This window comes from Muntiacus reevesi, chromosome 5 (genome assembly GCF_963930625.1).
Source record: "Muntiacus reevesi chromosome 5, mMunRee1.1, whole genome shotgun sequence".
In the NCBI taxonomy this organism is placed as follows: domain Eukaryota; kingdom Metazoa; phylum Chordata; class Mammalia; order Artiodactyla; family Cervidae; genus Muntiacus; species Muntiacus reevesi.
This window is the reverse complement of record NC_089253.1, coordinates 88104760-88122267: the sequence shown is the minus strand read 5'-3', so window position 1 is coordinate 88122267 and position 17508 is coordinate 88104760. Positions and strand designations below refer to the sequence as shown.

The window sequence follows — 17508 nt, the reverse complement described above, 5'->3', positions numbered from 1 at the left end:
GGCCTCTGCCTGCTGCCCAACAGGACGTTTTTCCAAGAACTCAGCATAGCCCATCGCCAGTTGGCCACCCCCCCTCCCTGGGTCAGAGATAAACACCATGAGTCAGAGTCAGGGTGCTGCCAGCCCCGGGGGTGCAGCCTCCAGCCACCTACCCAGGACCTGGCGACACCGCCTGCACAAGGCTCTGGAGGTGGGCAGGACAGGCCTGCTCCCGCCCCCTTACCTTCCAGAACATGAAGCTGACCGGGTCCACCACTGTGGGCTGGATGATCTCTCGGCCAGGGAAGATGCCCCAGGTGACCGCATTGGCTGCAGCTCAGGGGCGTTGGTGATGTTTTCACCCTTGGGGGGTGGGTAGGACCAGACTTGGGGTGCAGACAGCTGCAGTCCTCTCACTTGGAGCACGCACCCCCATTCCCCTCTCCGCCCCCCCAGCTCTGCAGCTCTGTGACCAGCCACAAGCCTGAAAGTCAGAGAAGTCATCCTGGCCTTTTCTGTCCTCCGCCCGAAGCACCAATCAGCTCCTCTTTCAGTGGTTCTGCTCACTTCCTCTCATGTCTCACCTTGCCAGGCCTCTCTTTGCTACTTAGACCATGAGGCCTGGGGACTCTTGTCTGCCCAACCCTGTTATCCACATAGGTGTCCACTGGGACCTGCCCCCAATCAAACATAGGGCCAAGGCTACCTCTTGCCTATAAAGGAAACCTCAAATGCCAAGCAGGACAATTGAGCCCCCTGAGGACCTGGGCCTCCCTCTGACCCCATTCAGCAGTGAGGCCTTTGCACACCCTCAGCCTTTTCTCAGGATTGCCTTCTGCTCCTCGTTCTTAAAGATTCAGGTTACACAGGATCCCTCCCATTACCTCCTCTGACCTCTCAAGTTAGACATCCCTCCCACATCTCCAGCTTCCTCTGCTGAAGTTCACTGTTACAAAGTGCAGCCGCCTGCACCCATTCATAATTATCCACTGATGGCCTCCTCGCTAGGCTGGGAGCTCTAGGAGGGTGAGGCCTGGCTCTGTTTTCTAATCCACTTGGCATAATGTCTGGCCCAGTTGGGCGCTCTGTGACTGCTGAATGACAGAGTAAATGTGGTGCTCTGGCCCTGCCGGGTGCCCTTTGACCCAAGGCTGGCCTACCTTCACATCCACGATGTGGTAATTCACCCGGAGCTCATACTTCTTCAGTACCTGCAGAAGCGCCTCCACCGTCTCTCGGGAAGTGAAGAACTCTAAGTAGGCCTGCGGGAAGGAGACAGGCACTGTCACGTAACCTGCAGGCCTCACTGGACACCTTCCATGGGCGCTGCTGAGCGAGCTCTGTGCTCTGAAACACTGGGCGCTTGGTCCTGCTGACCGTGCCGGGGAGGCACCCATGAGGACATGTGTGGCAGGACACTTAAGGTGTCGGGACGAACAGTGGCCACTAGCTGGAGTTAGCAAATACATGAATGACAGGGAGGGGAGCAGGTACGTGCAATTTCTTGGTCTTGACGGGTCTGAGGGCCATCTGGCACCCTTCCATCCAGTGGAGAAAGCGTCCAAGGAGAAACCATTTCAGAAGCTGTACAGCGGGCCCAGTTTGGCAAGAGAGGCCTGTCTCCTATCCCCTGTCTGCTGGGTGGAGGGCTTCTCCAGAACCACCTGGCCATCAGGAATTAGCTGGGTTTATTTATTTATTTGTTTAAACTTTGGCCACACCATACGGCATGTGGGATCTTAGGTCCCTGACTGAGGGATCTAACCCACCCACCTGCCTTGGAAGTGTGGAGTCTTAGTCACTGGACGCCAGGAAACTCTGAAGCTGGGTTTATTTAAATTCACTTGCTGTAATACTCATAAAACTGCAAGGTGGGGGCTGTTAGCTCCATTTTACAGATGAGGAAACTTAAGTTCAGGAAAGCTAAGGAGTTTGTCTAGACTGACTATACACAGCAGAGCTGGTATTCAAATGCAAGTCTTTCTACCCCAAGCCTTCAGGCTTTAGTTTAGAATGTAATTTTGACTCTAGCAGCCCCTGGAGAAAGGGATCCACAAGGAACAGTAATAACAGCTCCCAGTTAAGAGACATTTCCCATGTGCTAAGCACTTTATGTGCTTTGTTGTGTTTCATTCCCAGAACACTTGACGTATCCCCATTTTATAGAAGGGAAAGCTGAGGCTCAGAGCAGCCAAGTGACCATTCTACCCAGGTCTGTCCAACTCGGAGTCTGAGCTCCCGTCCACTTTGATTCACTGCTGTTCAGCATAAAAAGTCTCCGAGAGGAAGGCTGCTGTGTCCTCAGCCCTGGAGAACCCCTGCATGCAGGTCAAGGGGTGGGTAGCCCTGTGGGTCCCTGCCACACCTTCTGGAAGACATAGCCCCCACTGGGGCCCCAGCCCACGATGGGGTCAGAGGACGGCTTCCCGTTGATGTTGGGCTGGGAGTTGATGGTGAGGATGCCCCGCCGGTTCACTCTCAGCAGCTCCTCCTTCATCAGGCTGGTCTCGGCCGCCAGGGGCTCATCATTCCAGGGCAGGCAAGTCACCTGAGGAGGGTGACCCGGCTGGGGCAACAACCCCACCTGGCACCCTCAGTCCCTCCCTGTTACAGTCCCCATCAGAGACCTAGCCTGTCTCTGCCTCTGCAAGCCCCTTCCAGGCACCCTGCATGGGGACCCCCTGACTCACCTCCTCCCTTGGCTGAGGTGCCACATCCAGACACGGCGACAAGGCTCAGGATAGCGCGTCTGGCCCACAGGATGAGGGGCAGTACCCGGGGATCCCACCCCAGCCGCACTCACTTTGTAGCCATTCTGGTTGGGCTCTCCCGAGAGATAGTGGGCAAAGACTTGGAAGACGCTTTCCTCACTGGTCAGCTCCGCCCCCCACATCTTCAGCAGCTCTTCCTTTGGGGACTTGCTCTTTAGGTAGAAGAGGTAGTAGTCCTTCAGCTCCCCAAAGGCCGGAGAGGAGGAGTTGCCCCTGGCAGAGGAGGTGCCCTAAGTCAAGTCGCACCCCTGACCTTGGGCTCCAGAAGGACAATGGCCTCCACATGCCCCGGGGTTGGTCCATTCCTGTGAATTCTGTCCGAAAGGCTCCTCCACACTCAGTCTCCCTCCTCATCCAGATAAACCCACTCACCAGCGGCCGTTGGGGAACTCGTCCCACTCCTGCGTGCGGTAAATGTAACTCTTTGGTCTTGAGGCCCAGAAGATGGGCCGGACATCCTCCTCCCGGCGCTTGGGGTGGGCACTGAGGGCCCAGGGCAGGGGACGCCTGTGTGAGAACGTAGACAGAGAGGGTCAAGGACTGGACAGAGGGAGGGAGGGAGGCAGCACTGAGCCCACGTTCTTCCATTGAACTCAAACATCAAGCTGGACAGGCAGTTCCGGCTGAGACTGGAGCTCTGACACTAGACACTGCACAACCCTCTGTGCCCCGTGGCGGCTGGCACAGCTAGGGTGCACACATTCTGTGACTTCTGACTTCCTGACCCACCCGACTCGACTCTGGGGCTCCCGGGCCTGAATTCGGGGCCTCTGGCCTCACCTGGGGTCCTCGATCCAAAGCCCCAGGCGCTTCAGCACCTCAATGGTGGCCACCTCACGGTTGAGGGTGTAGAAGTGGAGGCCTGGCACCAAGCCGCTGGCCAGCAGCTCCTGGCACAGGCTCACGGCCTGCTCGATGCCGTAGTTGCGGATGGCAGCATCATTGTCTTTGATGGGCTCGATCACGTCCTTGATCTGCTGTGGCACCTCCAGTTTGGATAGCTTCACCAGCTGCCGGAGGGAGTGGTAGCCCTGCCCAAGACATGGGGGGCTGCAGGTGCTATCTCCCAGCCCGTCTCTCACCCCACATACTCATCCCCCCACTGGGTCTCCTGGCCCCTGTAGTGCGCAGGGTGACCCAGGCCAGTCAGGCCATGCAGGCCAGTCAGGCCATGCAGCGCAAGCACCCTTGCCTACTCCAGCTTTTTCTACTCTGCAGATTAGGGCAGCTGTCTACAACATCCCTTGCGCTTCCCTGGTGGCTCAGATGGTAAAGAGTCTGCCTGCGATGAGGGAGACCCAGATTCGATCCTGGGGTTGGGAAGATCCCCTGGAGAAGGAAATGGCAACCCACTCCAGTATTCTTGCCTGGAGAATGCCATGGATAGAGGAGCTGGACGGGCTACAGTTCATGGGGTCACAAAGAGGCAGACATGACTGAGCGACTAACCCTTTCATACTTCATAGCATCTCAGCCACAGGCCTGAGGCAGCCCTTTGGCCCCTACATGTATCTATTGATAGCACGGTGGTCATCTAAGCCAGTGGTTCCCAAGCCTCACCAATCACCAGAATCGTCCACCACATTTAAGAAATAATGGACAGATTCCCAGGCCCCACCTCAGATCTACTGAACCAGAACTTCAAGGTACGGGGTCTGGAAATCTAGCCTTTGAAAAAGCTCATTAAATGATTCTGATGACAGTGAAGTTTGGAAACCATTAACCAAAATTTATAATGAGAGTAATAACCCCTTTCAGTGACACTTATTGGCAAGCTCCTCCAACAGGGACTACTGCTATTTGAGAAGACATCAGGGGTCTGAAGTAGCTGGCAAGACAGCACTTTGCAAAGACTGAGCATCTGTCTAATAAAAATCTAATGAGAATCAGAAAGAACTTGAGCCTGAACTTGGCACTTCACCCCAGGGCCCTAGCTAAGGGGGAAGTGCTAGCATGAGCAGGGGCGGTGGTGGGAGTCCATTAGCACTCCTGGGACCCTCACCTGAATAGGGAAGATGCCAGGGAGGATGGGGCAGGTAATGCCTATCTCGGAGCAAGCCTTCAAAAAGTGGAAGAACGTGTCAGCCTCAAAGAACAGCTGGGTGATGATGAAGTCGGCTCCCGCAGCCACCTTCTCCTTCAGGTGCTTCAGATCGGCCTCAAAGCTCTCTGCTTCAGGGTGGCCTTTGGGGTAACCTGCCAACAGGGATACCGTAGAAACAGGCTGGCTCCACCCGCTCAAGGTGAGTGATGAAGAAACCAGAGAGCCAGCAATGGACAGCTCCGGACCCATACCTTCTAGCCTCTCAGCACGGACAGGCTAAAGTGGTGATGGCTGCACTGCTTAGATGGGCCCCTCACCCCGAAGGTGACCCTTGGGGAGAGCTGGCTTACAGTCAGCAACCCCCCACAAGAGTGGGGGTGGACTGCCCTCAAATCCCCACACTGTCTTGCTTCATGGTCCGTGCAATTAGTCAGGCCAAGTTGACCTGGACTTGGTGGCCAAAGAAAAGAGAAAATGCTACATTCACACTGGCTGGGCAGCTTGGGAGGATGGGCTTGACTCTAGGTACCGGATGAAAACAGTGCTTTTAATTTCACATCAAAATCACTCAGTGGTGCCAGATGGTACAGCCAGAACCACGTTACACAAGGAAGAAGTGAAGAGAGTGGAGAGGTTCTGCTTGAAGAAAAGAATGGAGAGAACATGGTAATTATTCCTAAATGCCCACAGGTCTGTCACCAGGAAAACAGAGTGACCTTAGTTCCTTATTCGCCATATTCTGTGCTGCTTCTGATGGTTCTGCCTGACAGTGCAAAGAGCAGCCCCACAAAAGAACAAACTCCCAGAGTGTGAAAACATGGGGTGGGGCACGGATGTCCACATGCTGGGATGGTAGGGATGTCTGGGAGGCGGGGCCAGACCTCCCTAAGGCACCTCTAGCTCCAGGAATGGTACACCTCACCCCACCCCACCCCATTTCCCTAAAGGACTAAACTCACTAGTGGCTCTGCCTGCACCGCAAGACCGGAGGACCTAATGAACTACAAGCAGAGCACTGGCTTCCTCAGCCTGAGGCCAGGGCAGGGCCCTAAGGCAGGAAGTGAAAGACCTGAACCCGTGCTGTTGGACAGCCAGACTGCTTTGCTGTGACAAGGCAGTTTCATTCTTAAGAAAGCCCGAGTCATCAAAAATGGATAGAAGAACTACTGTTTCAGGGACAAGGGGGTGAGAGGATTAAACACCAGACTGTTACACTTTCAATAACAAGGCTATTTTTCCAGCAGGAATTTCAGAAACAGAGGTTTTAACAGCCGAAACTCTAGAAAACCTCAACAGCACCCAACAGATCCAGCAGTTGCTGATGTTCGGGTTTTACTACACTCTTATTCTATGGTGGCCAGCTGGGTGCTTTCTAATGCACCCGTCTGCTTTCTCATCCACTTCACCATGAGCAAGGCACCAAACTGCTCGGCAACGGTATGCTCACAGCTCTGCTGGTTTTAATTTGTGACCATCCAATGCCCGTCGCACGTGGGCACATTCCCCAATCAACTGACTGTCTTGAGGCCCCGTGAGCAAGGACACTTGAATTCCCAATTCCTCATCAGGGCCTCCCACTCTCACTCTCAACACCCTATTCTGAACACTGAAAACAGTGAACCTGTACACTGGGGGCCTGGGGACACACCCCAAAGCCCCCACAAGAAGTAATTTCCTTGAAGTCACATGACTTACTTTTTAAAATCCAGGTCACTCCGATGTTCTACTCCATAACATAACTGGGTTCATTTTAGTAAGAGTGATATAATTTTCTCCAAAATATTTGAAAAGATCATCACGCCAAGATGATGCATCAAATGAATCCCTGGACTTCCAGTGTGTCTGGCACACATTGCCTCATCATACTTAAGCCGCTATTCGAGAAGCTTAAGGCCCAGCCCCCAGCAGTGCAGGCAAGAGGGAAGGCCACGCCCTCTCTTTCTAGCAGGTTAACCTCACCTCCCGGCTGTAGCTGAAGAAACTAGAGTTGAAACTAGAGTTCTCTCTCCTGAGATCTGGATTTATCACTGAGACCTGTAGGTCCATCTTGGCTACACTCAGGAGCAAGCAGTGGGTCATGTGTGTACCATACATATCAGAGACAGGGAAAGTGTACATATTAGATCTACTGGATGAAGCATGGAGCAGTGGAAGGCAGAGATGGGGCTCTGTGGCCCCAGGGAGGATGAGGGAGGGCTATGGATTCCAGGGCTTAGTGAGGTCTGATGCCATTTCCTGACCTTATTCTGAGATTCCCTACCCTCGGAATCTTAATAAATATATCTCTTTTGTTTGAAGAGGAATAGAGCTGGGGAACAGGCTAATAGCAAGGAAAGGCAGAGGAACAAAACTTTACAGTATGAAGGGATATGGGGTGGGGGGAAATCATTGGTTCTGATTCGTGTTCACCTTGAGTAAATAAAACCTCACTTTGAAACTGTTCACACCTCCCTAATACAGTTAAAAATAATGTGACCCTTTTCCCTTTCACATGCAAATATAACATCCTTTTTTCATCAGGTCAAGAACACATACATATCTTCCTTGGAAGTCTGGGTGGTTAGATTTTGGCCACCAGGAGTTGAAGAGGAAGGGGAGAGGAAGGGGATCCCAACAGTGGGCACAGGTCTAAGAACAGAGGAGCCCTGGCCATACGACACTGGTTTATGCTACACGTACAGAGAATCACAAGTTCAGCATTGGTACTTTTCATTCCATTGTATTCAGTTGTATAGTACTTCCAAATTCAAAATGAAAAGAAAAGCTGCTCTGCATCAAAACATCTGAGCAATGTTACATTTTAAAAATGGACAGAGGACTTCCCTGGTGGTCCAGTGGTTAAGAATCTGCCTGCCAATGCAGGGGACACAGGTTCAATCCCTGGTCTGGGAAGATCCCACATGCTGTAGGGCAACGAAGCCTGTGTGCTGCAGCTACTGAGCCCTCGTGCGCTAGAGCCCACGCTCCCCAACGAGAGAAGCACTGCAGTGAGAAGCCCGAGCACCACAACTAGAGAGTAGGCACCACTCACCACAGCTACAGAAAGCCTTCGTGTAGCAATGAAGACCCAGCACAGCCAAAAATAAATAAATGTTTTTAAACAATAAAACTAGAAAAAAAAAAATTAAGGGATGGTGACACTCCCAGGAGCATGGTGTATGAGGAGGAAAAAGCAGAAGATGTGGTCTGTCCAACTCACCTCTGCACCTCCATCACTCCATTCCATCACAGCACAGGCCTCCCCCAACGGTGCAGGCAGGCCCCCGTGGTGCACTGAACCTTTTGAAGTCCTCGTCTATGCCTCTCCTTCCTTCCTCTCTCAGGCCCCACCCACTGGGACACCCCAGCCCCTCACCTGCCACACAGACGTCAAAGTAGTCACCAAACTCGTTTCGGATGTGCTTCACCAAGTCCGTAGCATAGTTGAAGCCTCCTTCCTCCTCTTCCCACTGGTCACCTATGGGGTCTGCAGGGTTGGAGGTCACAGTGCTGGTCTCACCCCACTTCCAGGAACTTCTCTGTTCCTTCTTCCCACGCCCATACCCAGGGCCAACAGAATCTCGAAGGCAGAGCCTTCCTATTACTTAAGTTGGTGTCTGAGCTTTCCATTGTAACACTTGGTAAACAGTGGGAGCGACGACAGCAGCCAAGCCAGCAAACAGTCACCAGGCACAGATGCGGGCAGCAGCTGGCAGAAAACAGCTGCCGCTCGGCATTCAGCCCAGAGCATCTGAAATCCCCCCCACCTGCTCACACGTGGGTGTGTCCAGGCACCTCGTCCAAGCCCACTGCTCACTCTTCCACTCCCTGGGAACCCTTGCCTCCTGGGAGAAGCTTCTACTCATCTCAGGTGAAACGTGGTCTTTGGGGATAGGGAGCAAGAGGCCACAAGGGCCCGCCCAGCAGACTGCCACTTCCCACACTTGTGTCCCCCAATGACAGCCCGGCCAGAGGCATAACCAGCTACTCTCACTCCTGCGACCCGGGTCAGAGCTGAACTCTGTGACTGGGTCAAAACCCGGGAGCAGGAAGGGATCGATTCAGTGGTATACATCACAACAGAGGGTTATCAGGCACCGGCTGCGGTCCTGACTGAATTCCTACTGAGAGGTCAAGAGGTCAAAAAGTGGCTCCAACTATGTGTCGCCCATGGTCCTCTTGACCCATACCACCTACTGATGCTCCTGGCAGGGATGGGACCCAGAGAAAAGAAAAGGACCACTGCAGGGACAGAAGAGGTCCTCCAGAAAGCAAGACCCCAGAGAGCAGGCTGCTGGCTCCACACCTCCCCTCAGCGCCAGGATGTTCTTCAGGCCCAGCTGCTTGGCTTTGTGCAGGTGGCCCGTGATCTCCTCCCGGCTCTGATGACAGCAGGTCATGTGCAGGATGGTCTCGAGGCCACAGTAGTTCACGGCGGTGCTGGCAATCACCATGGACGAGGTCTCCTTGTCGGAGCCAGGATCCCCGGCTGGGTGCCAGGTCACGTCTACAAAGAGGGGGCCACCCGCTCCCATCCGGTCAAACCTGTAGGGAATTTCTTTCTGAGGAAGGGCTCCTCGGGGTGCACCACCCGTCACCACCTTCCCATGGGGTCTTGGACTTAGAGAAGCCTCACCTGCAGGTTGGCATCAGACTGACCTGCATTCACATCCTGGCTCTGCTACTCACCAACTGTGCAATCTTGGGAGAATTACTTAAACTCTCTGTGCCTCAGTTTTCTCATTTCTACAATGTGGCAGGGGACAGTGCCTACTTCTTAATAACACTCTGAGGATATCATGACAGATGGCCCCACGACTCAAGAACAGTGCGGGGTACCCAGTGAACAAGCAATCAATGTGCTGCTATTATGATTACTCTTATTGCAAAGATAACAACAATAAAGCCATTTTCTGTGAGAGCAGCACTTTGGACTTTTCAAAGTGCTCGCATATTTACCATCTCAGGTGAATTAAGCCATTCTGATGGATAAGGGTTCACAGCACTCCTCAGAGTGGCAAGCAGGGCCTTATTCTAGGGAAAAAGAGGGTCAGCAGACACAAGTTTCTTCCATGCTGCCTGCCTCCACCACCCCCCAGGCCCCCACCACTGCCCAGTCCTGGCAGTAGCCAAGAGTCCGGCATGGCACGGCCACATTACCAGGACTGGTATCAAGAGCCACATGGATGCTGTGTTATAAAAGTTGTGAAAAAGAGAATCGGGTGGAGAGGGAGGGGGGAGGGGGGAGCGGGATGGGGAATACATGTAACTCCAAGGCTGATTCATGTCAATGTATGACAAAACCCACTGCAATGTTGTGAAGTAATTAGCCTCCAACTAATAAGAATAAATGGAAAAAAAAAAAGTTGTGAAAAAGAGAAAGTGTTAGTCACTCAGTTGTGTCTTTTTGACCCCGTGAACTGTAGCCCGCCAGGCTCCTCTGTCCATGGAATTCTCCAGGCAAGAATACTGGAGTGGGTAGCCATTCCCTTCTCCAGGGGATCTTCCTGACCCCAGGATCAAACCCGGATCTCCTGCATTGGAGGCAGATTCTCTACCATCTGAACCCCCAAGGAAGCCCATTATAAGCTGTGGTGCATTTGCACATTTTTGTGCCTTCAAATTTCACAACCTTGGGAATGACACATAAGTGCAAGCAATACAAAGCATAAACTTTAAAAAAAGAACTGCGATTCATAAAGCGCTAATGCAATCCAGTTGGCATTTCTCGATTTCAAGGGCATAATCCCAAATGCCAAACTTTCTAAAAATGTTCTCCAAGCCGCTGTTTTTTAACTTCCTAAACTCTACTCATGATCTAGCCACAAATTCCATCAAAGAATGCTGTCTGGGAGAATGAACATTCTTAACTCATGGAAGACTGTGAATAAAAATTCCACGTGCCTGGAGAGACTTTTACAGACCAGGAAGTGGCTAGTGGCATACCAAAGCATCTCTCCTGGCTTGGCTTCATTCCAGTCCTTGGAGCTACCTTTTCTCTGCTGGATCAAAGTGCAGCCCAGCCACAGGGCAGACAGTTCACCTATTCACCCTGCCTCCACTCCCCAGTCTGTACTCCTTATCTTACACCAACTCACCTGGAGATGAGATTGACAGCGCCCTGGGCAGTTCGGGGAGGGAAGAACTCTAGGGAGAACCACTTGTCACCAGAGTCCATCCTCCGCTTCATCTTCTCCCGGAGTCTCTCGCATCGCTCGGGGTCCAACCCCGGCGTGGAGCACCTTGAACTGTCCTTGGAGCTCTCGCTGCCGCTGCTGCTGCCCTCCAGGCGGGGGCCTGGGCCTCCGTTCCCTCTGGGTTCGTTCACCATGGCCGAGTTCCTGCTGCACGGGGGCGGGGGCGAGGGCGAGGGCAGGGGGCGTGAGACGACGGGGCAAGGCGGCCGAGCCCCAGCATGGCAGGGTCAGGTGAGGGATGCGGCGTTTTCACGTAGGAAGGCGGCCGGTGAGGGTCTGGGTGACAAAGCCCCCACCCAGCGACTCCGCAGTAAGGACTGTCTGTGCTGCCTCGCTCCAAGCTTGGCCCTCCGCTGCTGCCTGACTCCAGGGATGTCAGCCCCCACCCGGCACATGCTCCTCAGCCCCTGGGTCCTCTGTGACCGCTACCTGATGGAGGGTGGCACTGAGAACCTTCTGCTGCCAGCCTCCGAGGCTCGCATTCCCAGTGAGGGGCAGCAGTGACCCGCTGGGAAGACCTTGGGTTTTGGACGGTCCATCTCCGCCGGGGTAAACTCAGACCCCGGACCTCAGAGTTCCTGAGAAACGAAGAACCTTCCCCAGCGGGTGTGCCTGAATGGGCGGAGCCATGACAAAGGAAGAGCTTAAAGCTGTAGCTGGGGCCAGCGCGAGGGGGCGGGCGCAAGGCTTCCAGGCGAGGGAGGGCTGAGGGACTAAAGTGGTTGAAGATGGATAGGAGGAGGGGGACGTGGGGCTGCTGACCACAGCGTTTAGGTGGAGATGAGGTCAACAGATGTTCAGGGCTACTTGATCACTCGCCAAAGAAGGAACTGTTCGGCCCTGGAAACATCTCCTGGGACTGGGAACAGTTTGTGTGCACGCAAAATGGAAGGGCTTAGGGCTTGACGAATCTGCCAGATTTCTCCCAAGTTTGTGATTCTCCGACAAGACCATGTCATGGGTTAGAAGTTGACATTGGCTGGGTTCCAAAAGTAGCCAGATCCAAGTTCTGTAAGGGCATGGATTTATGTCCAACTTGGAACAAAGACTGTCCAGCCTGTGCATGTCTTTCAAGCTGTTGTCCTTACACACATCAGTGAGGTCAGTTCAAGAAACTGCACAGCCACCACAGGGGAAGCCGTGAACCAAGGCAACCACAGGCAGGCCAGGCTGACAGAGGGCACAGGGCCACGGGGAACATGGGACACACTACTCATGCACCGCAAGAGTATCCAGTGTGTGGCAACACGGAACATTAGAGGAACAACCAGGCCAAGATCATGTGTTTCAGGGAATGCCTACTGCCAAGCCCATGTTCTTAACTAGTTTGGGGTCCTACACTCATGAGAAACTGATGAAATCCAATGCTTCTCTACCCTAAAACATACACAAGTGTCCTTGGTACATCCAGGGTCAAGGAGTTGACTCCAGACTGTGCTTTCCATCCTGAGGGATGCCCATTTTGATTCTGACCTAAAGCTCCAGTTTCTCCGTAAGGGATGAACATGAAGTGTAAGAAAGGGGAGTGTGTCAAGATCAGCCAAGTATGGCCTCTCCTCTGAAAACAAGGGAGTGTATTGTTAATCATCTGTTGGACCAAAACAGGAGCAGGAGAAGAGGCTGAACTGCCTACAAACTAACTGCTCCTTCGTCTGTTCATGAAGACTTCCTAGCTCTGACCAGGCACTAAACTTGTTTCAGCATTTTTTCACATGCTACCACTTGATCCATTTTAAGCTAGGACCCCAAAGGACCCTGTTGAAGCTGGGGATTCACATGTTTATCTCTCTTCTTCCCAGTTCCCTGAGACCAGGGCCAAGTATTCTGCCTATGGTATCCCAATGCCTGGCATCCGGTAATAACAACCGGCACTCACTGGGCACCAACAGGCCAGGCACTGTCACACCGTTCTCAAAACAACCCTCCACCAATGGATGTGCGTGCTCAATCACTCAGTGTTTACGACTTTTTGTGACTCCATGTAGCCTGCCAGGCTCCCCTGTCCATGGGATTTCCCAGATAAGAATACAGGATTGAGTTGTCCTTTTCTTTCCTAGAGGATCTTCAGGACCCAGGGATGGCACCGGTGTCTCCTGCCTCTCCTGCACTGGCAGGCGGATCCTTTACCACTCAGCCACCTGGGAAGCCCCTCTGCCATTTGATGAGCACTTACTTAATCGGTGCCAGGCACCGGGAACAGTGGGCAAATACTGGAGCCCGTCACTCTTAGAGAGGTCCAGGTGGGCACTTGTGTGTAGCCCGATGCAGTGGCGTCGGGGACAGCAGTGCCAGCAGCCCTCGGCTCTTCTCAAGGTGTTCAACCGCTCTGGCGCGCTGCGAACAGAATCACCGGGTCACTGGGTCACGGGCAGGGGCGGAAACCAAGGCCCAGGTCCGGTCTCAGGGCACTGGGTCACCACCCCACCTCAGAGCCGCCTCAGCCCTGAAGTCCCTCCGTCCAGGCTGGGGGCCGAAACTGAGTCTCTGCTCCAGGGTTGGGGGGGTCGCAGGGCAGTCAGTGGGGGCTACTTTAGTCTCACCGAGGACGCGCGCGCAGAAAGGGCTGGCCAGCCTCCACCGCTCCCCGGCCCCCCCGCAAGAGCCCGCCCCTGGGTGGGTGGCCCCCAAGGCCCGGGTCTCCCCCGCGGGCGACGTACGCCTCGCCGTCACTCACCCTCCGGTCACGGATGACTCAGAGCTCGCGGCCTCCGCAGCTGTGTGGTGGCTAGTGAGTGTCCGGCGGAGGGGGCGGGGCTCGGGAGGAGGCGGGGCGCGGGTGTCAGGTTGCTAAGGGAGGCGGGAGCAGAGGACGGAAACCGCCCTCGCAGACACCCGGAAGCCCCGCCCCCAACATGGCCGCGCCCAGAAGTCTCGTTGGAAGCCGGCCCTCCGCCGTCATGTGACGCGAGCCCTCGCCCCACCCGTCTGCAGCCACTCCCCGTCTCCATCCTCAAGCTCGAGAGGGCCACGTGACACTCCCGGGACCAGTCACGTGAGGCTCGGATCCTGGGTGGGAGGGGGGTTGGCAGAGGGGTCCAGAGTGGCAGTAAAGGAGGAAGATGGCGGGATGCAGGGGGTCCCTGTGCTGCTGCTGCAGGTGGTGCTGCTGCTGCGGTGACCGTGAGACCCGCACGCCGGAGGAGCTGGTAAGGAGCGGGTGGAGTCGGGCTGGGGAGGGGGCGGTTGCTAAGGGACGGCGAGAGGCGTTGCCGGGGGTGGGGCCGGGTCGAGCTAGGCCCGCAGGTGGCCGCGGGTGGGGCCTGGGCTCCGCAGCCCGGGGTTTTGAAGCATCTGCCAGGCCTCACATGCCCAAGTCTGGGGTCTTTTCTCATAAGCCCTCCCTGGAATCTGAGGGAAGATCTAGACCAGCTCCAGTCAATCTCATACACATTAATTTTTTAGTTTCCACTTAAAAGGAGTTTTGAATGAAACGAGCATTTCAGAATGAGCCCCTTCACTGGACTTTACATATCATGCCGCTGGCTTAGTTTTTCCAGCGCTTTGTCACTGTATCCTTCACCCTTTCTGGGTCACTGATAATCCAGCTTCCCTCTGCAAAGCACCCTGGGAAAACTTGAGTTGTGTCCTCAGAGTTGACATGATGTAAGACTCCACGTGTTGTCAGAAGGAACCTGAAGTCTTTCCCCCTTAAGCTGGCAGGTGACATCTTTGAAGTGTCCTGAAGATGAGTGGTGATTTGAAGAATGTATGGTAGGAATGAAGAGCTCAGCTGATGACTGTATATACCCTCGCCACATCACCCCCATCCCAAAATGTTTTTTTTGTTTGTTTGTTTCTTTGTTTTAGGTGTTCCTATTTGATGATAATGGCTACAGAGGATTTAGAAATTAGTAGCTGGTTTCAGTAAATACTTCTGCCTCTTTCCACTTTTAAAACCATTGAAAGGGTCTCCCTTCTCTGGCTTTGTTTTTCTAGACCATCCTTGGAGAAACACAGGAGGAGGAGGATGAGATCCTTCCAAGAAAAGACTATGAGGTAAGATTCTTAGATGCTGTCTTGGGTAACAGGAGTGAGTGACCTGCTTACTTCAGACTGAAGCATTAGGATTCCAACCAGAGATGCTCTATGACCTTCTCTCCCTGGGAGTGAGTGGGTAAGAGATAACTTCTTTGTCAGAAGGGGCTGTTTGAGAAGCCCTTTTCTCACCTTAGCCTCAAAGCAGGGTCTGAGTGTGTTTCCAGGCTTTCATAGATCTATTGCACCTTAACTTGGTTAGAGCATGTGTTTGCCACTAGATTGTTTGCTTTTGTAACTTGTAGAGACCCAGAGTCAAAGCCACTGACAGCATTTGCTTGTAAACAGGTGTGAGCCAGGACGCCTTGCTTTTCTTCTAAGAGAACTGAGTTTTCAGATGATTGTTTGCTGCCCAAGCAGCTTCTCTTGGAATTGTCAGTTCTTGGTTATAGTTTCTGACTTCATGCTCAGGACTTAGAGAGCGAGTGTGTGTGTGTGTGTGTGTGTTTTGTGTGGTGGGGAGCAGTAAGGCCAGTGCTGCTAGAGTACCTTTTATTATTTAGTCAGCTTATAGTGACATTTCTGTGACTTTTGAAATGGCAAAAACAAGCCATGGTTGTGATAGAGGATTTTCATATGATTTGCAAAAGGAAGTTAGGGAAAAATCTACAATCCTGTTCATGGAAAGATGACTATTCATTTTACTAAACGTCCTTTTCTGTGCCTTCTTTTAAATAACAAAGTGAAATTCTACTAAATACACTATTTTAACATGGTTTTCCCTCCCAGTTGATAATAAATTTTTGTATCAATAGATACTTTTCTATAATACATTTTTAAGTGGGAAAATAGTATTTCATTATTTATGAAATAAGATAATATTTTTTATCTGACTTTTCTATGTTATGAATTGCATGGTGGTGACCATCCTTTCTTGTTTATCTTTAATTGCTTTCTTAGCACTAATTCCCAAAGTGAGATTAATTGTGTCTGTACTTAATGACTTTAAAAAAAAAAACCACGTAGTTAAAAAATTCAATATTCTAGAGTAGTAACATACCCAGACTAATTTTCTTTCTAATATTTTATCTACTCTTGCTGTAGAATTTAGTGTATCTATTATGGTTTGTAGTTTCTCATGGGACTTTTTTAAGTTCCATGAGAAGCTGCAAATCATACATGTAGACAAAATGGGCAGAATAGTACACTGAAACCCTCTGTACTCATCAGACAGCATCGTTCAGTCATTCCTAACCTTGTTTCATGTGTGCACCCATGCACTTCCCCCTTCCCATATTATCTTGAAGGAAAGTCTGTACATCATATCATTTCACCCATAAATAATTAAGTTCAAGTCTTTAGTGGATAAGGACACTTTTTTTCCTACCGTAAGCCAGTGCCATTTTCACATCTAAGAAATTCACAATAATTCCTTGATATCAAACAACCAGTGTTTGGATTTTCAAGTTGTCTTATAAATGTCATAAGTACTTTTTCATAGTTTGTTTGAATTGGGTTCCAAATAAGGTCCTAATGTTGCACTTGTTTGATACATCTTTTAAGTCAGATAGGTTTGAGATGAAGTAGATTCCACCTTCATCTTTGTTTTGTTTCATCTTTTTTTTTCCCCTTGCAATTGACTCAACAAAATAATTTTAAGAGTCTAAAATTTGCTAACTGTACCACAGTGGTATAATGTGCTACTCTGATGTGAGTGCTTTTAATCAATCAAAAAACACTATATCCAATGATGTATTGTCTCATATTTCTTTTTAAAAATAATTAATTTATTTTATTTATTTGGCTGCACCAGGTCTTAGTTGCAGCAAACAGGACCTTGGGTCTTTGTCAAGGCATGCACACTCTTAGTTGCGGCACGCGGGATCTAGTTCCCTGAGCAGGGATGGAACCTGGGCCCCCTGCTTTGGATGCATGGAGTCTTAGTCCTTAGACCATCAGGGAAGTCCCATAACTCTTAAATATGTGTTTGCTTGTACACAGTAGAAAGATTTGCAAGAATTAGCATGACGATCCATATTGTGCTGTCACCTTGCCATCCGTCCTTCAACCTGGTGATATCATTCTGATGGTTACAACTGACACTGTCTCAGCCTTTATCCTCCTCCTGGGATCTCAACACTGCGTGTCTGCTCCATTGATCTTCTGTTCCCTTCACTCTTTTTGCTAAATTGCACTCACATCAGTAATGCATTTCCTCTCACCTTATACGTATATTTGTGTAAATTTTATGGGTTAATGTTCTTTTGTGTGAGTCATTAATATTTCTCAATTAACCATCTTCTTGAGAGCATTTGCTGTAAGAGCAAGTTTAGTTAGGCATTGACTCAGAAAAGCCACCTCAGATTTTATTTATGAGGGATCAACTAGAAAACCCTTCTTCGGAAGATCTTTCTAAAATGTGCTCCTTCCTGTCTTAGTAGGCTTCCCTGGTAGCTCAGCTGGTAAAAAATCCACCTGCAGTGCAGGAGACCTGGGTTCAATCCCTGGGTTGGGAAGATCCCTGGAGAAGGGAATGGCTACCCACCCTGGTATTCTTGGCCTA

General features: G+C 51.7%; 2 protein-coding genes across 5 annotated transcripts in view; one reads left to right on the top strand and one right to left on the bottom strand.

The window, feature by feature from the left end:
* MTHFR (methylenetetrahydrofolate reductase) overlaps positions 1 to 12744 on the bottom strand; it is a 15415-nt gene extending 2671 nt beyond the window's left edge. Inside the window, 12 exon segments of the mRNA XM_065935748.1 lie at positions 224 to 306; positions 309 to 342; positions 1140 to 1241; positions 2345 to 2527; positions 2783 to 2963; positions 3123 to 3257; positions 3531 to 3781; positions 4753 to 4946; positions 8150 to 8260; positions 9080 to 9318; positions 10872 to 11117; positions 11400 to 12744. Coding sequence (XP_065791820.1) covers positions 224 to 306; positions 309 to 342; positions 1140 to 1241; positions 2345 to 2527; positions 2783 to 2963; positions 3123 to 3257; positions 3531 to 3781; positions 4753 to 4946; positions 8150 to 8260; positions 9080 to 9318; positions 10872 to 11117; positions 11400 to 11509 — 1869 coding nt within the window. The 5' untranslated portion in view covers positions 11510 to 12744.
* A 1242-nt stretch (positions 12745 to 13986) lies between these two features.
* Positions 13987 to 17508, top strand: part of CLCN6 (chloride voltage-gated channel 6) — a 33196-nt gene continuing 29674 nt past the window's right edge. For all 4 annotated transcript variants that reach the window (XR_010663304.1, XM_065935747.1, XM_065935746.1 and 1 more), the window contains exons 1-2: positions 13987 to 14116; positions 14907 to 14966. Coding sequence is in view for 3 of the 4 variants with exons in the window: in XM_065935747.1 (XP_065791819.1) it covers positions 14030 to 14116; positions 14907 to 14966 (147 nt within the window). In the remaining variant the exon portion in view is untranslated. The remainder of the gene's footprint in view (positions 14117 to 14906; positions 14967 to 17508) is intronic.